A 22,878-nucleotide genomic window follows, 5' to 3' on the forward strand; every position below is an offset into this window, starting at 1 on the left:
TTCTAAGACCCAAACAGTCCCAAATGCCGTGCGCGCATTATACTCTCCTAAGACCATATTTGTCCCAGAACGACCACACATTATTAATGCATATATCTCTCTTCCTCTCATCTAAAAATTAATTATTTCTTTATGTCAGAAAGAGAACGAAATAGTGCTTGTTATTGTCTTTGAAAAAATGGAAGCTTGTAGAAGGTTCGATCCGTGCAAATCAACAACGTCTCAAGGGTTAACAGTCCTAACACATCACCCTTGAGATTATTTTTCACAAAAAAGGCGCTACACGAAAGTACAAATGATCCAAATATTATTGATTACAGTGATCACCTACTGGTTTTGAAAAGGGGTGTCAAAATTTTACTCGCGCCAGTAGCTGTTTGGCTCAAGGCTGGCCCTGTATACTGAAAACTGACATTTTTCTTTTGGTAGTACATTGCGATCTTGGATAAATTTCACAATATGGTCAAAATTTGTAAGAAATATGGCAAAGATTAACGAAAAGCAGAATTCGAAGAAGAACAGTAGAAGAATGTTTTTAATGCTAGCTGAACCCCGCCACGCATTGCTGTGGATCAGTCTGTCTGTGCAGATAGACAAACAACAGCGCGTACGGTTTTCAAAAAAAACCATGTTTTTCCCCGTCACAAGTAACATCTGTATAATATAGGTATATAAAAACACATATTCAAATGCAATATTGTGTCAAAATTTCGGAGATTTACGATTTTGAACAAACAAACATTTACATTTTTATTTATATAGACTAGCTGTACCCCGCCACCCATTGCTGTTGCTGAGTCTGTCTGTGCAGATAGATAAACAATAGTGCATGCTGCTTTTAAGTCCAACAGATGGCACTGTTTTAAAAAAAGCATGTTTGTCCAACATATGGCGCTGTTTTTTAAAAAAAAGTCTGTTTTTACCTATCACAGATGACACCTATATATTATAGATATTTAAAAATACATGCGTATTCTAATGCAAAATTGTGTCAAAATTTCAAAGCAATCGATGAAGAACTTTCGGAGATTTAAAATTTTTAACAAATGAACATTTGCATTTTTGTTTATATAGATAGATACGAGGGTGGGTCAATAAGTCCTTAGAAAAAAGCATTAAAACAGTTTGTATTTTTGTATTTTTTTTTTTATTTCTCAACATAATCTCCTTGGAGCTCAATACACTTGGTTAGACGTTTCTCAATTTTTTTTAAACCGTCAGAAAAATAAGTTTTCGGAAGGTCCTCAAAATAAGCATTTGTCCGATCGATGACTTCTTCATTTGAAAAAAAACGTTGTCCACTTAGCCATTTTTTTAAGTTTGGGAAAAAGAAAAAGTCACTGGGGGCTAAATCTGGCGAATACGGTGGGTGGTCGACCAATTCGAACTTCAATTCTTCAATTTTAGCCATTGATCGTAAACATGTGTGAACACGGGCATTGTCCTGATGAAAGAGGATTTTTTTCCTGTTTAAATGAGGCTGTTTTTCTTCAATTTTGTTTTTTAGCTGGTCCAATAAAGATGCATAATAATCCCCTGTTATTGTTTTTCCTTTTTCCAAATAGTCAACGAAAATAATTCCACGTGCATCCCAAAATACAGTAGCCATAACCTTACCAGCTGATTTTACGGTTTTCGCCTTCTTTGAACATGGTTCGCCTTTCGCAATCCACTGCTTTGACTGTTCTTTCATCTTGGGAGTATAGTGGTGTATCCATGTTTCATCTACAGTCACAAAGCGACGAAAAAATTCATCCGGATTGCGTTGCATGAGCGACAACAGGGCTTTAGAGGCCACCACCCTATTGCGTTTATTGTCGACTGTGAGCAAACGCGGCACCCATCTTGCAGAAATTTTTTTCATGCCCAATTTGTCATGTAAAATAGAAATGACGCTACTTTTTGAGATCCCTGTAACCTCAATTATCTCACTCAACTTTAATCTTCGTTCACTTAACACCATATCGTGGATTTTATTGATGATTTCTGGTGTAGTCACCTCTACAGGACGTCCTGAGCGTGGTTCATCCTTTGTTGATGTACGACCACGTTTAAATTCATTTAACCAGTTATAAATAGTTGCAAGTGAAGGAGCAGATGTGCCGTGAACTAAATCCAACTTATTTTTTATTTCCTTTGCTGTTAACCCTTTTATATTAAAATGTTTAATAACAGCTCTAACCTCAATTTTCTCCATTTTTGTAAACAAGCAAATTTTTTTTTTTTAATGTACGAGAAACACACAACAACCCGACCAATCTGCTTGAAACTTCGCAGCATACTGAATCGGTAGTGCCGCTGCATGAAAACAAACCGCTTACAGTACTAGTCGCGCCACCTGTCGGCTTTTCTAAGGACTTATTGACCCACCCTCGTAGATTATCTGATGGATCTGGGAAGAATGAAAAATATTTTGAAATCAGCACCATACCCTTTCTTTCATATTGTTAATAGGAAGTTGCAGCCTGCTCTTGTCCTGGATTTTGTATTTCTTATAGTATTGCGAGTCTTCTAACAGGTCATTCACACGATTCACATCTCCAAGTGAAGTCAGATCGTCCAACATCTCCTTGCTTTTTTCTTCTTCAGGAACAGCTAATTGCTAAGGAATTATAATAAACATTAGTTGATACTGGGTCAATTGAAAACATTTATCAAGGTGCTTACAGCGTTTAATTTGGAAAAAAAATTTTATCCACTATTTTAACCTTGTGGTAGACAGTAGGGAAGAATTTGAATAATAAATAATCATAGACCACGTGAGAAAGTATATTTGAACAAGATGACCGCCAATTTTTCTGTCTAGTGTCTATATAGGAAGGTTTTGTTTTGCCTCAAGTTGATCAGTCACCTGAAGTCTATCCCCTGTAAAGGGGTTGCAGGTCGCCCCGGTTGTCTTCACTGAGGGGATGACAAAATGCAAAAAATTTGTGTTCAAAAACCTAAGTTTAATTACTTTGTAATAAAATTGATTTCCACATGATAAAAATCGACAGCATTTATTGGTTGATCCAGAAAAAATGAATAACATGATTTTAAATATTTCAGGATGATTAGTAGACAGTGTTTTGTGGCTTCACCTTAAATTTTTTTTTTCTGGGGTCTATGTTTGAGGTATTTTTCGGTTTCCGTTTTAAAAATACTAACAGATATGGCAACGAAATATTTCATGGAAACTGAAATATTTATGAATTATAAAAATCTATAGTATTTATTGATTTGACCGTGGAGAAGAAATGCAGAAATTAAAATATTTTTGCCAGCGATGCATTCTATTGTGATACTTTATATGCCTCTCCCTTTAGCCTCACAACATGGAGGTGCGCACATGAGGCGACGTAAAAATAGGGAGATTTTTCTTAAACTTGTATGGATGAAATAGTTGCCAACTGTCGCCGCAACTAAAGTTGCTTGTGTGCAGAGGTTCTAAATAAACCAGAAACTAACACTTGTTAGAAAGAACGGGTTCACAGAATTTGACATTCACAGAATTTGACCAATTCATCAAATTTCATTGTTAATTTTCAAGTTATCATATCATTATTGGCCTGTTGTTTCACATAACTGAAATAATAACAGAATTTGAATACAACCTTTACAGAACATGTAAATGTTGAAATTTGATGAATTGTTCAGATTCCGTGAAACAACCCGTCCTTAGTATCTTATTTTTTCTACTTTTAATAATGGCGGGTAATCTGAAAGTATCGAATCAGCCATTGGCGCTGGTGTAGTTGGCGATCGTGCCACCAGTCAATCCTTGTTTATTCCTATCATGGAAGTAAGAAGCTATGGAAGTCTATGGAAAGTATGGTTGGCAGCTTTTAGGGCATCCTTGGGGTTAAAGTCAGACCGTTTGAAATTTGGGGTGGAAAAACTTGTGCAGACGTCATTCGCTTGCAGTTCGTCTTCGCAAGAGATTGCACGAGTTGTCTTCCGTGTTTTATTCTTTTGAGTGAAATTGGTTATGTGTTCTGTGATTTCGTGTTCCAAGAAAAACAATGAAAAATCTAAATCGAATAGCGGTATTACAAATCACAAGTGAGTATTTTTAATGTATTTTCTTTATTATCGTAGTGTTTAAATTTAAATACGTAACGTTCGTACAGTGTCAATCTTTTTTATACTTAATCTGTAAAACAATATCTTTTAACCTTTGAAATGCTGTTTCACGTCTGCAGTGTGCCAAGGGTAAAAATCCCACAAACAGGAAGCATTGTTTTCAAAGTACCAATTGGATACGCTGGCGCTCAACTGAGACATATTTTTCGCATCCAATGGGTAAGTTTGGCGGTTGAGAAGTTAAACCGTATCACATAGCCGTCATATCGGACGAATAACCGCCGACAGCACCAGCGCCATCTGCTTCAAGCTTTCCAGATTACCTGTCATTTTAATGTGGGGGGGGATTGACAAGATATTTTCCTCACGAGGTATCACCTGACTTTGCTACGTCCCTGCATGTAAATCTACATATCGTCACCTTACTATTGAGAGCTCGTAAGTCCAATTATTAGCTTAATTGAAGTTTCTTCTACAAAAATTAAAAAAAAAATAAACATTTTTGCGATTATCATTTTTTTATGATACCTTAAAGCATGAATAGTGTAGTGAACTTCTAATTTTATTTGGGTTTTAACTAATTTAATATTGTTTAATTTTTCTTCAAATGTAATTTTTTTTTAAATTTTAATAAAACAAACTTAAAAGTGTTTATATGCCACCTCAGTTATTATCCCGAGTTATTAAATCTTTGCAACAGAACCTGGTAAGTCCACCCAAGATTCTTAAAAAGTTTTATTACTATTGTATAATTAAGCAAAATTAACAATATTTTTTTCATATTTTCACACTAGCATAATATCTGTAATACCATAATCTTGCGAAACAAATTTAATTTGTATTTTTGTAGCGTTTCTAATGTGTTCGTGTTTCCAACGGGTGAGCGAATATATAAAGAATCATTAGTAAATATTTCCCTAACCGCCGCACTTTTAATAGGCATAGATTATGGAAATTCCACTTCATTTGAACTTAATTACTAAAAGACGAGACCATTTACGTCGGGAAATATAGTTAAATTTGCATTATAATTTCATCTTTATTCCCTTTTTCTTTTCCAATCCCTTTTTGTATATGTAGTGACAAATGTGAAACTTTCGTTCCAATTTAAATAGGTATAAATTACTTCATTAACCCAAACTAAGAATCTAATAACCTATTTGTGAAAGTTGTTTCCCGTAGTAATTGTTGAAACAAAATGTAATTTACATAATCGGCGCCTAAAAGTTCGGCGGTCAGGTAAATAATTAACGAATCATCAAAATATTATTATTTATCTGCCAGAAACATTTGCACAAATAATAAACATTTTTCTTCGTTTAATTACAGCAAAGATAAAGTTAAGTAAAAGTTTAAAGTAAGAAATTCGAGCTATTGGTCAAAATACTACACGAAAGAGTAAAATTTTCAAATTGTGCCAATATTATCGAGACCAGCGAATTCTTAGGAATAAAGGTATTGACAAACCTGCAATGATTTTTCAAGATCCAATTGTTTGTAGCGCTCGGCATAGTCTGTTCCTTTCGAAGTACCGGCGTATGGTTGCCTATCTTTCGAAAATAATTCCTCAAGTTCATCATCGTTAATGACTATTGCTCCACCACTTTGAGGTCCTTTCAACTCCACTTTCTCGGTTGGTTTTTTCGAAAGATCGAAAAAATCATTTAGTTCTTGCATTTCTGCGTAAGTTTGTTCAACAACACCTCAATTTTGTACAGATTTTTGCAACACACCGCCGAAACTTCGTACTGCTTTGTATAGAAATGTATAGAAACCAAAACAAAATTATTTTAATCTGACATCAAGACAAAAATAATTCTAGAAGTACTGGCTCGTGGTTTCTGCGTTTCTGCCTCTCTACCATGTCTCTACTTTAGTTTCTCTCTATCTATGCTCATGCTATGCTCTTTCTGCTCTCGTCTCGATCTCAAAGGGCGCCACAGAACGGAACTATTCAAGATAAATTTGAAGCCACGGGATGAGGGTTAAGATGTTTGAAAAACGCCTTTATCTACTTATTTTTTTCAATAACATATGCCATTACCTGTCTCATAAAATACCAAAAAAAAATCATACGCTATAAATGCATTAAAAACATGAAAATAAAATTAAAATAGTTACAATGATACCACTATGCACACAAATCATTTCCAAAGTTTGTCAAACAAAACGGCTGCCAGGAAATTTACTACACCGTAGATTTGACTTCATTGCCGTTCACAAAATCGCACTAATGCTCTGTCCAGGGCTTTTTAGGTACATGCACAGAAGACACATTAAATGAAATATTTAACGACCTTGCGAATAAATTAGGCGAAAGTTCAATCTTTGGGCCGTTTTGTAAAAACAAATTCTGGGTTGGTTCCGATTTTTCCTCATTTATGTTTTTTTGTATATTATTTATATTAAAATCGCAAGTGAGTTGGAAAGCTTGATGCAAATGACGCGGGCGTGGTTAGCGGTCATTTTCCTGATATGACGGCTATGTGGTACGGTTTAACTTCTCAACCGCTGAACTTACACATTTAATGCGAAAAAATGTATCAGTTGAGCACCTGCGTATCCAATTGGTAATTTGAAAACAATGCTTCCTCTTTGTGAGATTTTTACCCTCGGCACTCTTTAAAGATTTTAGGTTGCGTGAAACAGCATTTCAAAGGTTGAAAGATATTGTTTTCCGGATTAAGTATAAAAAAGATTGACGCTGTACGAACGTTACGTATTTAAATTTAAACACTACGATAGTAAAGAAAATATATTAAAAATACTCAATTGTGATTTGTAATACAGTTTCAAAATTTTTACATTCCATTTGTAAATGGAACACGAAATATCAGAACACAAAACCATTTTTCACTCAAAAGAATAAAACACGGAAGACAAACCGAGCGACCTATAGCGAAAATTAATTGCGAGCGAATGACGTTTCCAAGTTTGCGCAAAATGTTAAAGTTTTCAGGAAATGTTTCTCGTCAGTGGATCATTTTGTAAATTGTACAAAAATATCAAAATATTGATAACTAGGGATTAAATTAATTTGCCTTAAAATGTATAAAAAACTGTGTTGTTTTTTATCTCTGGTTGTCTATGAATCGTCATATTTTTAGGAAATGAAGGTGCGGGAGGGTTAAATAAGTTAGGGTTGACAATTATTTATTTCAATATTCCGTAATAATATTTAACGATTCTAGAAATGGCGACCTCATTTTTATCGGGCTCAGCTCGTTTCCTCAGATTATCATCAGGGGTAAGTGAAAGTACAGCCAAGTATTGAGCTGTCATTATGTAATGATTTTGCATATGGTTATATTATGGTGATAGTCAATGGATCACATGTTTTAATTAATTAAAATGTAGCTCGCGAAACCTTGGCATCCTTCAGCAGTCCTCAGGAATGTGGACCGGCACGGGCGCAGCTTCTGCGTAGCGGTCTGGAACAAGAGATCCTCCCTAGGGAACTCCACTTCTAATGAGAACAAATCAAGAATGTTGGTATAATATTTGGATTTCCGATAAATTATCTGATTTTACAAGCTGGTGGTTGAAATCATATTTGGTATATCTTTTAGATTCGCACACAATGAAAGGAGAAGCTTCCATGCTTCAGGGATTCTGTTTGATGTTCGAGACGTTCTTGCTCCCACTTTCCCCGATTCGGTGTCTGAAGGCGATGTCAAGTAAGTATTTATTTTATAATATGTGAATAAAAACAATACATTGCTTCATATTGTGAAGATTACCCAGAACCAGTTTTGTTGTCATCAAACAGCAACACTACCTAAGCACAGAAGTAAGAATTCAATTTTTTTCAGATAAAGTTTTGCTCTTGTTTTACCACTTGCAAATAAAGGTTCCCTAACTTGTCCAGCAAGGGGGGAAATTGTTACACTCATTTGCTCATATAATAAATATTTTTAAGTGAATTTTTCAATATGATTTGCACATATTGTAAAGGTTATAATATTTCACTAATAATATATTACATAAATATGTAACATAAAAATAGGCTTTTATCCTCCTTAAAACATTTACTGATTTGCACACCTCAAATGCCAGTGATAATAATAGATTAAGGGTAAACACAACCTACGTTGTAATCTACGCATTCGTATATGCCGTCTATGAATGCGTAGATTACAACGTAGGTTATGTTTACCCTTAAAACATTTACTGATTTGCACACCTCAAATGCCAGTGATAATAATAGATTAAGGGTAAACACAACCTACGTTGTAATCTACGCATTCGTATATGCCGTCTATGAATGCGTAGATTACAACGTAGGTTATGTTTACCCTTAAAACATTTACTGATTTGCACACCTCAAATGCCAGTGATAATAATAGATTAAGGGTAAACACAACCTACGTTGTAATCTACGCATTCGTATATGCCGTCTGTGAATGCGTAGATTACAACGTAGGTTATGTTTACCCTTAAAACATTTACTGATTTGCACACCTCAAATGCCAGTGATAATAATAGATTAAGGGTAAACATAACCTACGTTGTAATCTACGCATTCATAGACGGCGCTAATTTAATTAATTTATGAATTGAAAGTGATACATTAAAGTAGACAAATTATTTGTTTGCGCCCATACTCACGCAATATGAAAGTTTTATCCATATAAAAACTCAATTCTTTCAAGAAAGGCATACAAATACAATATTGGATTGAATCACTGATGCACCTTAGACCCAAAGGACGCTACGCACACCCTTTTTCTTGATTGAATGATTGAAGTGGCAAGAATCTTGGGAGTGGAAATTAACCCACTTTCCGACATCCGATCGAGCTGAAACTCCGCAGAGAGACTCATTGTCAATGACGATGCACTCCTATCAACTTTTGGTGGCACTCATGCACACACAAACACGCGCACACACACACATTCATTTTTCAAATTGGATGACATTATGTTTAAGAAATATATATTTACAGCAGTACTCAGTCAAACCAAAATAATTAAAAAAATGTATTTATTATTAATTATTCCTTGGGTATATTTAAATTAGTCTGAACAGGATATTATACTCAATTATCCAATAATATGTAAAAGTGATAATAAATATCTAAAAATATCAATTTCTCATTACAAGTAGAGCATTTTTTGAGCAAAGTTTTATAATGCTGGAAACATTGAAGTTTTTAAAAATTTCTTTTAATGGAGTTCTTATGGGTACTTACTTTCAGGATTATTTTTATTATTACTTTTTGTGTTTTGAGCTGCTTCTTGTGGGTGTTTGAGATCAATAATTATTAAAAAAATATTTGCTTCCATTTATTTATTTATTTAAAGATAGATACAAAAGAAAGTACAAATTACATATTAGGAAGCTTTGCCTGTGCCACTAGGAAAGTTTCCCATTCCAGGACAGACAAATTGACAGGTGTAGTTCATATTATTCCAAGAAATGTACATAATTACATAACAAAAAAATTCATCTTTCTCTGCAACTAAGCTGTGTAATGGAGAGAAATATATACATATATATATTTTTTTTTACAATAGTGGTGTCTTTGTAAAGATTAACATGGTAACATATATTGCATTCGAATTTACAGTATAAGAGATATGTTAGGTATTTAGTAGTAATGAAAAGTAGAAATGGAGATTTTTTTATTGTAGTTGTGACAATGTAGAAAAAGTAACTTGATTCTGGCATTGCCTTTGATTTAAAAAGATGTTTACCTTTCAGTATTGAAAATTAAGAGTTCATTAATAAAATTCAATAATTAGTGTGTTTAATTAATTTATTTTGAATGGCAGGATCGACCGCAAAGCAGGTGATACTATCCACGAGGATGAGGTTGTCTGCGAAATCGAAACTGACAAGACGGCCATGCCGGTCATGGCACCCGCCTCCGGAACCATCGAGGAGTTCTACGTCCAGAATGGCGACACGGTGAAGGCGGGGCAGAAACTGTTCAGGATGAAGGTGGGCGCTGTGGCCGCTAAGGCAGAGGCCCCCGCGGCTTCCGCCCCCGCACCGCCGCCGGCCGCCGCTGCGCCCCAGGCCGCCGCCCCAGCAGCCCCTGCAGCCCCCCAGGCTGCGCCGCCACCACCTCCAGCAGCTAGGGTAACTTTGCACACAAATATGGTCAGGCTATTCGGTGATCTGTAAAGGCCCGAACAAACCGCCGCGATCAAAGCGCATCCGCGATCCCGTGCACGGTGGCGATCAGATGTTGTGTATGAACTTGTAGCAACGTGTTCATATTGAAGCGTTCTCTGATTGGCCGCGGCGTCCTGTGCAGCGTCTGGACGCGGCGATCGCTCGCGTCCGCGATCAGTTGCTGCTTGCAGGATCTGCACGCTGCACGCAACGTAATTATCTCTGAGTTTGTGGTATTTCTCATGATGTCGGATACAAATACAGAGAGAATGATCAACGAAATTAGCAAGCATCGTTTACTTTATGACACTTCACATCCAGAATATAAAAATAATAGAAAGAAGTATCAAGTTTGGAAAGAAATAGGAGAATTATTGGGATTAAGTGGTAAGTTTTAGAAAAAATATATTTATTTTTATAGGACATACATTCTTATGAATTAATATTTTCACGAATTAACATCTTCTGTTTTCACCTAGCGATATTTGTTTATACTTGAGTAAATATCAATATTATATCAGTGAACAAAACTACAAAAAACATTAAAAACACGCCTCTTTTAGAAATTATTTTCGTCTCCAAACATGATTATGATTATTTAAATGGTTCCCGCTCCGAGCTATACCTACCACACAACCGACACGAACGTACGAGTGCCACGGACGCCAGCTGATCGCTAGTTGATCGCTAGTTTGGTGTGAACGGTTCTGCACGCACACAGGACGCTCACCGTGCACGCCATCGCGGACGCAAAATGATCGCGGCGGTTTGGTCTTGCCTTTAGTTGCCGTTTAGAAGAAGTGGAAATAGAAGAATTATCAGCTTTATGCCCTTTATAGTAGAGTTATTTAGGGATCTTCTACACATTGTTACGTGGATGACAGTACAGTCCATGGTAACTTTTTCTTTGACAAGCAACAGCTCGGAGGGCTTTGAAACAGAGTGGACTGTTACCTCGGGAAGGTTTCCTCTTAATAATAACCTGGTCGAATTTAATGTTTCAAAGCCCCAACCATGTAAGATTACATCTAAGAGAGATCAAAATGACAAAGTGGTCTCCTTTAAAGGAAGCAATCTTCCCAATATGCCTTCCATTGATATGCTTGGTGTAACTAAGTATACTAAGGACAGGTTGTTTAACGGAATTTGAACAATTCATCAAATTTCTAAGTTGATTTTCAAGGTTCTGTTCAAGTTCTGTTATTACATTATTATTGGCCAGGGGCTTCACAAAACTGAAATAATAACAGAACTTGAATAGAACCTACACAGAACTTGAAAATCTAGTTTGAAATTTGACGAATTGTTCAAATTCTGAGAAACAACCCGTCCTAAGGAAAGGCAAATACGCAAAGGTTAATCAAATGAGAGAGGAGCTGAATAGGATTCCAATAAAAAAAGAAACTGCTATATAATGTATTCATTTTTATACATAAAAAGTATGAATAACTAAATGCCTTAAGGATGAAATATAAATATAATATAAATATAATGAAAGATGGATAAATAAATAAAAAAAAAAAAATAGTATTTGATAAATATTCATAAAAAGTATGAATAACTAAATGCCAGGATGAAATAGTATTTGATAAATATTCATAATTATGAATCCAGATGGTTTGGGCATGTAGAGCGAATGAGCGAAGAAAGGAGTGTAAGCAGAATATACAATGCAAATGTGAATTGTAGCAGAAGTCGGGGACGCCCGAGGAAGACATGGCACGACCAAGTGAATCAGATACTTGAGTCGGGCCATGTCAAGAGTCAGAACAATAGAAGAGTATGTATGAGACAATGTATGAATGTGAATGAGGCAAGGAGTGTGTGCCAAGACCGAGTTGTTAGGCGGTCCGTCCTCTCTGCCTACCCCTGCAGGGAAACGGCGTGATGGTTAGTAGTAGTATGAATCCAGAAATGTTAATAGAATTAGATATGCCTAGATGCCGCATATGAGAAAAACAGAATTATTTAATGTATAAAGAATTAAAGATGTATGATGAAATAAATGCCTGAAAGTCTGAAGAATGAATGTTTAAAAAAAAAATTGTTATGTTTACTGCAAAAATATAATTTTATAAATAATGAAATGTAACCATGTACTTAAAAGTTTATGTACATAAAATGTTATATGAACTAACTCAATATACAATAAAAAAATCTCTAAGGCTCCATTGAAGTTAGCCTCCCAGAAGCTGGGCGTTTTGTACAGGGCTCGGAGATACTTTAATAGTACACATCTGCTAACCCTGTACAAATTGTGGATACAACTTTTAACTGAAAACATTTTTTCTGAATAATTATGTAAATTTGAAGAAAAGTCTCTAGCGCTTAACAATATTTTGATGAATGTTTCATATTTGAAAATTATCCTACCCTTATTATCATCCAACAAAACAATACCATTCTACAGGTGTTACCGGGTTTCTTGTTTTTATTCTATGTTATTAGTCAGATTATATTTAATTGATTTGTTTAATTCATAGCCCCCGCAATCTGCGCCAGTGTCCTCAATCCCAGTGGCCGCTATTCGACATGCCCAGGCCATCGACTCTGCCTCCGTCAAGGTTTGTTCCACATCAAAACTTTCTTAAGGTGTCTGTGGCATGCTTCAGGAGTTAGTATTGATTCTGACCAATCATTGAGTAAGTCACATGTTAAAAATATTTACACTGATTTAAAAAAAAAAATCAACTCACAAGAATAACAATTTTTTGTCATGTGTTTTATTGAGGCTTCTGACTCACATAATGTTGTCATCTTTTGTCTCATCTGTTTTTAAACTACAATATTAACGTATTGTCATTATAATATTGAATATTTTTCAATCCCTTATTAATCTTGGCTATTTTTGTAAATTGAATGGTGACTTTATTTTCAATATGTAATCGTCAAATTTGATCATAAAATTATTGTTCCTCAACAAAAATTGTGGCAATTGAAATAAACTTGTATTTGCTATCACCTTCCGCTGTTGGATCGTTGGATGAATGTCTCTCAAGCGTCCTTTATTTTAGATTGTTGATTTATTTATCTAATTCCTGTCTTCTCAGCCCTTTAAATATTAGATTTATGTATTGCCACCTATGTTATTCTGTTATGTCCTCCACCCATAACTTTGTTGGCATATATTAGTAGTTTGATGTTCACTTGTTCATGATGCCACTTCACCCATTGCCCTACCTGATCTGATCTGCACTGTAAATATCAATGACGAAACAATGAATATTTTGTGTGCACCAGATCCCTCCCGCAGACTACAGCAAGGAAATCACAGGAACCAGGACCGAACAAAGAGTGAAGATGAACCGCATGAGGCTGCGAATTGCCCAGAGATTGAAGGAAGCACAGAATACCAATGCCATGCTCACAACATTCAATGAAATTGACATGAGGTAGGTACCTAATGTTTTATATTCTCTTGACATTAAATGATAATAATACACTGACCCTGTTATCAAAATATTTTGTCTTGCATTCACTTATCTCCTTATATTGCTTATCTCTGAATTTTCTCAAATACACTTTCATATTTTCAATGCCACGTTATGCTTTTGTAACATTATCAGTGATCTAATATTTATTTGTTGTTATGGAGAGTGTGGCGTCTTTCAGAACTTGGCTGGAGTTCAAAATGTCGCTCATGAAAAAGTTTTTTTTTTTTTTACTATATATTTGTTTAAATGTATTATTCTTCACGGGTGTTTGGCACATACAATTTATTTGGAATTCCTTCTATGAAATGATGTCACGCATTTTTAGAGTAAATAAGACATTTGATTAGCTTGTACACACAATATTTATTAGGATGGTTATGATACCTTTATTACTATGTTATTACGATGTTACTAATAATTCCTTATATCAATGCATCTGGATAAAATAATGAATTAATTGGTTTATTAAAACCTTTCAGCGAAATCATCAGCTTCAGAAAGGCTAACCTGCCGGCCTTCCAGAAGAAGTTTGGCCTGAAGCTAGGCTTTATGTCTCCCTTTGTGAAGGCCGCTGCCTATGCCCTGCAGGACCAGCCCGTTGTAAACGCCGTCATCGATGGCAATGATATCGTCTACAGGTAATCATTCTCACATTGTTTGCACAAGATTAACCACTCAGAACATTAGAACGTCAAAAGACGTAAATATGATAATAGCGGTCAAGACATTAGAACGTCTTTTCACGTAAACGCGCGAGATTTTAAAAAAATCGATTTATTTCCATCACTAGTATACGGATTGCCATGATTTAAAAAACAGAGTATCGATAATGAATAACGCTACGCGTCTGTATTCAAGAATATCTATGGAACGTAGAGGTGCATTATCTAAGCCGATTGAATCTGTCATCTTGTTCGTTCATAATTTATTGCGTTTCTAAATAATTTATTAAAAATATTTTAGTTTGGACGGTTAATATTTTGAGGTGACTAATAGTTTTTAATTATATTTCTTCAATATATAAAGTGTTATTTCTTTATGATACTCAGAAAAAAGTACACTTTTCAAGGCTTTGAAATAATGGTAAGCGATTTTTACATATTTTTGACGTTTTCATAAAATGTATATTTAGAAACGCAAATATTTACTTATAACAACTCAATGCGATAGTGGATTTCATAATCTTTCCAAAACATTTTTTAGAATGAGGCTATGTTTCCCAAAACGTGAGTTATGAAGCTTTTAGCAAAACTCGTAAATAACACAAAAATTATCACGTTTTGACAGTTCTCAAAGGAACACATAGTAAATAAAAGTCTTTGTCTGAGAGGTTAACTACAAACTCCTTCTAAGTTCGAAATTCTTTAATTATTCAATAATCGCAGTGGGTCAAGTGATGTTGGAATACATTGTTAAATATACGCTTAAAAATGACCGTAGCTATGTTTAGTTTTCAAATCTGAATAGTCAGGTTCTCCCAACTGCTATCTTATTCTTTCTCCTTCCCTTCTCTTTCATTCCCTTCATATTGCTTGACAATATTCCCAATTTTGGAGTTCCTCATCCTATTGGCTTCAGACAGTTGGGACTCTTGTGTTGTCATTGTATTAAAATCCTAACTACCTTTTTTTAATATTTGAAACTGCAGCAGTCCCAACTGCTCCCAACCATCTTTGAGACTATGGTATCCCCGATTGGTTATGTTGTGAGGCCGAAAGTAGTGGGGGGGAAGGAGATGGGGAAGAGGAAAGTACCTGGCTATTCAGATCTGGTCACCAAACATGGCCAAAACCATTTCAAGCAATGTTTCAATTTAGAATGGTGGTCTTACACCAGGGCGATACTGAGAGTATATTCCACTATGCAATGTGACAAATTTAGCAGAAATTTAGGAATTTTTCTGTAAAATAAATCAAGCATGAAAAAGACAATAATATTGTTTCATGTGTAGGTTTGGATAGTTTTGTATTCACATAACGATGCATACATGCCTGCTTATACTTTAACCCGTTGGGACTGACAACAAAACGGAGAATACCGTACTTGATAAAGTGCTATTTTTATTTTTGTCTTTAGCTAACTCAGTCGAGGTTATTACCACCTATAGTTTATTCCGAAGGCAAAATTAATGTATAAGGTTTACACTGTAATTGCAGTGCTTGGTACTGTCCGTGGGCACGATTCTTAAAACACTGCAAATGCAGGGGTGTGGCCCCTAAGGGTTAAAGTCAACATGGTTATTCATTTCACTGTTGTTTCCGTTTTCCTTTTGAATAATGTAATAAATAGTCTAAAAATATATATATAGCTGATTAGTTCCTTATCAATCAATAACATAAAATTAATCCAAATTGTCACAGTTATCAATGTAATAATGGGTTAAGTGCACCTACTCTACTACCTACTTTATTTCATATTGAATTAATAATGCTAATCAGATGCCATACAGTATCAATAAAAACATGTCAGTTATTATTTGCTGAGTGCTGTTTTTATCTTTCTAATCTGACAGAAGTTCCTTTCAGTAATATAGGTGAATCATAGCATCAAATCAAATGACTTCACTGTTCGAGGCCTTATTTTTCGAAAAATAATAACTTAGTTTAAATGACGAATGTTTTCACAAGGGGAAATGTCTATTCAAAACGCTTTTTTATTTTTATTCTTATTCTCTATCTAGGTGTCTACATAGTTAATTCACTTATTATATAGATATTTCACAAAATGAAACATCTATATAAAAGTCATTTAACTATGTAGGTATATAATGAAAAAGGGCCATTATTATCTTATTTCAATGTAAGTATCTGAATAAACTTTTATTTCGATTTCCTATCAAAATTTTTGCCTTTGTATTACTTTTGTATTTTTTTTTTGTATGGGTAATATGGGCATATTGTAGGTATTATATTTTAAATTTTTATTTAAAAAAAAATTTTGTTGGATTTAGGGAAATGAAAAAACATAAATTTTAATATTTTACGATGGGTTATTTTGTATCTTATGATATATATACTGCTCTTCCGTTAGAAGTATTTGTTGCTTGTGGATGGAAGAGTTTACATTAAAAAAAGAAACAGTTTAACAATATTATGATACATGCATAATTTTGTGTAATAGTATACATTTTAGAGCTGGGTCGATAGATCGTTTTACACGACCCGGGTCGCTCGCGATCCATTAGCATCGTGAGCGAGTTGCGAAAACCCGCTCATTAATCGGATTTCGGGTCATTCATGACTCCTTACCCGATTGCCCGTCGCCCAGATACTTTCACTTTCCTTTGACTTAGGTAGGTAGTAAGTACTGTAACTAATATGGGAAATTCCAAATAGATAATTTTATTTATTTATTCATTTATTTATAGAATACTTGATAATACAATAATACATTTTCTTACATGTGATACATTAAATCACCACACTAGGCGACTGCCTGTCTCGTGGCGACCAATGGTATATACATAGTTAGTATGTGAGGTCTAGTGTTAACATATGAATTAAATATTTATACATGTTTAAAGTATGAAAGATTATATTAGAATGAATTATAATGGAAATAGAAAATATAAAAATGTTAAAGTAGAAAGCAGAAGACAAAAAAAAAAAGAAAAATAAAAAGAACAAAGAAGAAATAAAAATAAAAGAAATACAAAAAAAAATAAAAAATTTAGAAGTCTAAGACATGCTATTATGCAGGAAAAGATCAAATACATAACTCTCTTTTCTGGTTGTGTAAGTGTACATGCATGTATGAGCGCGTAAATACGCGTGTACACGCATACATCCACACACACACACTTAATGCGTCAATATTCACCATTCTTTAACATTTCATAAACTCTTTGCAAAATCAACAAAAAAATACAGTAACTACACGAAAAGAACGTCAATGACAGGAAGCTGCATACATATCAATTATTCAAAAATAAAAAATGAGTTATTAATTTATTTTAAAATTAAATTATTTTAATTGTAACAATAATATTAAAAAAATCTTATACGCGTAAGTATATAGATTTTTGTATAATTTTATATTAAAGTAAGAATAAAGTTATTTTAATTATATAGTCGCAAGAGTACTTGAGATCCGTGCTAGCTATGTCCGCTCCCCTCGCCACTACTGCACCTGCACCAATACATACTTTGTTAATATGTATAGTAAATTGGAAATAACTAAGCAATCCATGGACAAGGCAAATTATTTTAAAGAGGATACGTTTTAATGTTTTTTGTAATAAAGAATTATTCTAAACCTTTCCCGAACTGTCCAATTGAAAAAAAACCATTGTTTCACATATGACAAGCGTGTAAAATGAAAAACCTACATGTTTATGTAACCATCTCTTTAAAACATAATATTTATCATGCCGTCTCCCTCACGGCCATGACCTAAGCGTCCCTAAGTTATCTTCGGTATCTAATATTTACTTAGACGAAAGACATAGTGCCATCACGTTTATTCTATATCTCGCATAGGGACAGAAGCCGGTAACATTCTTTAAATTAACCCAGCGAATCGTATGGACTTGTGAATGAAAGCTTCTATTGGAGACAATAGATAGATAGCCGTACTATTTCGCGGTACATTTCAAATGAATTGAGAATAAGACCAGTTGTTTTGATGCACATAATTTATTATTATTGTTGTCTTATAATTTTGGGGGGTCAGAAACCAATTGACCTAAGGGAAGATTTACCCCTGGTTATGGTTACATGGTAGAGACATACATGTTAATGTATTTAAAATATATATAGTTATGATTGCTTTGTGTTTGAAATATATATATAAATAGTTATGGATACATCGTAGAGACATACATAGTTATGGTTACACCGTATAGACATGACAGTTTATGCATTTAAAAAGAATAAAAAAATAATTATGGAATATAAATGAATGTTATAGGATTATTAGTATGATTTTCAGGTAGAAATAGGGGAAGCAGTTGAGTTTTCTTATTATTCATCATGTTTAACAGTTAATTGAAATTGCTTTTAAAGATTATCATAAAATATTAACCCCAAGTGATTATTCACAACTGACTCATGAAAAAAATTAAGTTTTGTAGATATCTCTCTTTGTGAAAACGCTTCTCAAATGTAGTTTTATTATTCAATACTCAGATATTATGGTTCAAGACTTTCTTGTCAGTCATTATTTTTAATTCCAGGAACAATATAAAACCATTTTAAATGTAAATTATGTACTTTGTGAGGTCTTATTTTTAAAACGTCTTTATTCATTAGTGCTTTAGTCTTACTTTGGTTACATTGCTCAATCCTCTGATATGATTCAAGATACAGTGAAACCCTCTTACAAAGTTCCCGCATAAGAAGTTTTAATGCTTAGGTAGTTTTATTTTCCTTCCTTTGGAAAACCTTATGAGAATTTGACTATATTCATGTCAAATAACTTTTAGCCTGTAGTTTTTTTATATTTGTTAAAGCACATTGCGCTTCCTCCCTCTTTTAATGTATATAATAACATTATTTTTGCAGAGATTTCGTGGATATCTCAGTGGCCGTAGCGACCCCCAAAGGTCTTGTGGTGCCTGTTCTCCGCAACGTACAAGAGATGAACTACGCCGATATCGAAGTTGGCATTGCACAGCTCGGAGAAAAAGCTAAAAATGGTATGTTTCATACCATGTATGTTTCTTTCTTGTATGTTTTTTACCATGTTTTTGTTGCAGATTTGCATTTTAATTGCTATTGCATTTTAATTGGTGTTTCTGCCCCTATAACCATGCTCCGAAATATGGAGTGCTACTTTACTGCACTGTGCTTTACAGTATTTACCTTTATGGCAACTGCTTTACTACTCTACTTTTTACAGCATTCCACTTTAAGCTGCTTCCGTTTACGACGCTCAGCTTAAAATTAAATGTCTAATGTTCATATTTTCATTTGTAAATATTCAATGATTACCAATTTTTCATATAAGCCCAATTTTTCATGCCTAAATAAATTACCCTTCAGAATAAAAGGGTTTAATATCTACATTCAGTGAGATTCTTTTATAAGGTTTTTAAAGGGACCATAAAAAAATCTTATAACCTGGGATAAACAAAACTGAAAACTTTTTATGTGGGAACCTTATAAAGGGGATCCATTGTAAAAATATATAGCAAAATCATTAGTAATGCATATCTGATTCTTTTCATAAGTCAATAATGGATTTATTTTTTTGCATGATCGTCCCACATCGAGATGTAAAACAGGAATGTTTTCAAATGTAATAAATTTTGTTGTTCTTGTTTTTTAGGACAACTGGCCATTGAGGATATGGACGGTGGCACCTTCACCATCAGCAACGGCGGCGTGTTCGGCTCACTCATGGGCACTCCCATCATTAACCCCCCGCAGTCCGCCATCCTCGGCATGCATGGCACCTTCGAGAGGCCCGTCGCCAAGAATGGACAGGTGGGTTCAATGGCATACACATAATTTTTAATCATCTTATGCAGTTGTATAATCTGCTCTCCCAAGTTTTTTTTTTGTTTCTCTTGAAAATGTGTTACAATTACATACTACAAATTATGGATTTATTAATATTCACATTTTTGAAACCATAATATAAAATGTCAGTAATTTGGTTAAATAGTAGTTAATTATTACTTGCAAATTGTTTTGGAAGTTATCAAATTTGACTTCATATTGAAATTTCATATTTCCGTAAAGGGCACCTTTCCAGAACCGTTTAATTAACCAGACGGGTCCCTCTATCGGTTCTAGTAATGAAGTAATGTTTCTCAACTAAAACATGTGTTTCTTTGTCTCTACAGGTGGTGGTTAGGCCCATGATGTATGTAGCCTTGACTTACGACCATAGATTAATTGATGGTCGCGAGGCTGTCCTCTTCCTGAGGAAGATCAAGGATGCTGTGGAGGATCCCCGGATCATCCTCGCCGGCTTGTAGACTTCTATTGAACATACCTACGAGTTCCTCACCTATTATTTGCTGTAAACATCTTTGCTAATTTTCTATAATGCAGAACGTACCGTTGTTTTCATCACATCCGCAACACGGCCGGTACCGAAGGCGGCATATTGATTTAATTTAATCACGTTTCTTACTCAACCCGATTAAATAATGATCTTATTGTAAATACATAACATGTTTCAAACGTAGCATTTGAACGTTTCGTAGAAACAGTTAATCCATGTTACTTATTTTTGAATATTTATTTGTTTATTTTTCATGTCTTGTGATTGTCTCATTGTTTCTTTATAATTATTATTTTAGTATGATATTTTTCATGTGTGATCAAAGGCGATAATGCGCTGATTCACACAATTGTTACATTATTAATATATTTATCATATCATTAATTTGTTACTCATCATGTATGCATTTTTTTCTCGCTATTTATATTCACCAGGTCATAGTAATTATCATTTGCGAATTTAGAGATTACCTGACTAAGTATTATCCTGGTAGTCCTTGTACTAAAAAAAGTGAGACTTTTGGGTAGTTAACTATTAAATTATAATTAATTCAAAATTTACTCTAGAGTCTTTTATCTATTGTGCGATTTATTTGTTATTATTTTTAGTTACGGGTTTTTATCTTTGAACAAATATGGCAAACATTCACTACTCAAGCTCTTTATGATAAATATTAAGTTACCCGCAATTTGTGTGGAAAAAATTACAATAGTATCGCTATTTTAATGTTTATACGCATTTTGCGACATTTTTACATGTATTATAACAAATAAATCCTTGCACGTACTTGTAATACATATTTATTCATTAAAATTATTATTTTAATTTTATTGAAATATCTTGTAGCATGATTGTCCAGGCAATTGAACCATATTTTTCTGTTAAGGATTGGATGCTTCATGTAAAATAAGGGAATAAATAAACCAATTTCACAATAACTTATTGCTTTAATTTATTTTAGTAAGAGGTTACTATGAGGACTGATGCACAAGTTTTCCATAGATTTATTTCACGTTGAACCTCTACCGAACATTGTACATTGTGGAGAAAATATTTATTTTCATAAGTCAAAACCGCCATTTTTGGAGAACGTTGCCTTTGCTGTTATACAACTCTGTTGTGAAGAGTTGACCACATTAAAAATAATTTTGACTATGGAGAAAATTAACAATTTTTTTTCCATTATTTCTGGCTTTCACCCTTCAAGGGTGTTCTTGGCCATCATTTAAAATTATGGAGAAATTAATATTGGAGTCGAGTTCAGACTTAGAATAGATGAGATGTTGAATGGAGGGGAGGCAATTTTAGTTAAGGCTTGATAGAAGAGAGGATATTTGTTTAGAGAGGGACAACCAAAAAATATGTGATCTAAAGTTCCCACTTCTAGACCACAGAATGTACAATCTGGGGAGTCAAGGACGTGAATTTTAATAAGGTGGGAACAACGGAACAATGTCCGATCCTCATTCGAATAAGTGAAGAAATTTTATTTTTGGAAAAATGGGGGAATTGTTGAAACCACGGTTTTGATGGGATAGTCCTTTATATTGAGGCATAGCAGGCTCCCTTGGATTGACTAGCAATGTGCCAATACTCTGCCCAAACATTGCGGGATCTATCTTTGATGATGGAAAAAATGTCAGATAGGGGAAAGTTACTAGGGTAACAACAGGGTTGGACGCTGCTTGTTTTGCCAAGGCATCCGTAATATCATTACCCGTGATGCCAACATGTCCAGGAATCCAAATCAGAGTTACAGTTTTTCCAGAGCTTTGAATGGAGGATATCATCACTCGAATAAGGCATACAAAGTAATCAAGAAGAGGACTGGATTTAAGTTTTTGGAGGGAACTGAGAGAGTCAGAGAGAATGAGGGAATGTTCAAAATTATTTTGATTATATATCTGAGAAATTCTATTATTATTGCATTGCACTAGGCTGAAAATATTGAAAATTGATTTAAAAAAAAAAGAACAATTCTACTGCAAAAAAATCAACCAGTTAAAAACATTAAATGTAATGATAAATTAATTATAGTAAGAAGTTTTTTTAATTAATTTATTTTAATATATTTTTTGGTTTTACTGACGAGTGAACCTTCATACCCAGGAAATAGAGTCCACAACTCTATCAACGTTACGACTTATATTTATTGTGTATATTAACTGCTGTAATATCATCCAATTTTGGAGAATTTCGTATATGTCGGTGTGTATGTACACACACATTTTTACCAATTGTGATTGCTACCAAAAGTTGATAGAATTCATTGTCATCGATAAAAATTGTCGAGTTTCAGCACGATCCTATC

The 22,878-nt window shown here is 34.1% G+C and overlaps 2 protein-coding genes across 2 annotated transcripts in view; one reads left to right on the plus strand and one right to left on the minus strand.

Moving 5' to 3' along the window:
- The window catches only part of spn-E (tudor domain containing 9 protein spindle E), a 48,299-nt gene extending 42,466 nt beyond the window's left edge, over positions 1–5,833 (minus strand). Inside the window, exons 1-2 of the mRNA XM_089640984.1 lie at positions 5,530–5,833; positions 2,432–2,602 (exon numbers count right to left, since the gene is read on the minus strand). Of these exons, the coding sequence (XP_089497110.1) occupies positions 2,432–2,602; positions 5,530–5,739 (381 nt within the window). The 5' untranslated portion in view covers positions 5,740–5,833. The remainder of the gene's footprint in view (positions 1–2,431; positions 2,603–5,529) is intronic.
- Positions 5,834–7,148: 1,315 nt separating this feature from the next.
- Positions 7,149–21,517, plus strand: LOC149416816 (dihydrolipoyllysine-residue succinyltransferase component of 2-oxoglutarate dehydrogenase complex, mitochondrial). Its single transcript, XM_089640647.1, has 10 exons — positions 7,149–7,309; positions 7,420–7,550; positions 7,632–7,739; positions 9,837–10,146; positions 12,666–12,746; positions 13,423–13,574; positions 14,096–14,254; positions 19,118–19,251; positions 19,884–20,041; positions 20,404–21,517. Exons 1-10 carry the CDS (start codon positions 7,256–7,258, stop codon positions 20,536–20,538), a joined length of 1,422 nt encoding a protein of 473 aa, XP_089496773.1. The 5' UTR covers positions 7,149–7,255; the 3' UTR covers positions 20,539–21,517.
- The last annotated feature ends 1,361 nt before the right edge of the window (positions 21,518–22,878 follow it).

This window comes from Hesperophylax consimilis, chromosome 16, assembly GCF_061612785.1.
Source record: "Hesperophylax consimilis isolate HC1 chromosome 16, BYU_Hcon_1.0, whole genome shotgun sequence".
In the NCBI taxonomy this organism is placed as follows: domain Eukaryota; kingdom Metazoa; phylum Arthropoda; class Insecta; order Trichoptera; family Limnephilidae; genus Hesperophylax; species Hesperophylax consimilis.

Bases quoted from the DNA above. Each gene is read 5' to 3' on its own strand.
- LOC149416816 (XM_089640647.1), top strand. From the start codon at position 7,256: ATGGCGACCTCATTTTTATCGGGCTCAGCTCGTTTCCTCAGATTATCA. The intron at 13,575-14,095 runs GTAGGTACCTAA...AAAACCTTTCAG, and splicing joins TTCAATGAAATTGACATGAG to CGAAATCATCAGCTTCAGAA. The intron at 19,252-19,883 runs GTATGTTTCATA...CTTGTTTTTTAG, and splicing joins CGGAGAAAAAGCTAAAAATG to GACAACTGGCCATTGAGGAT.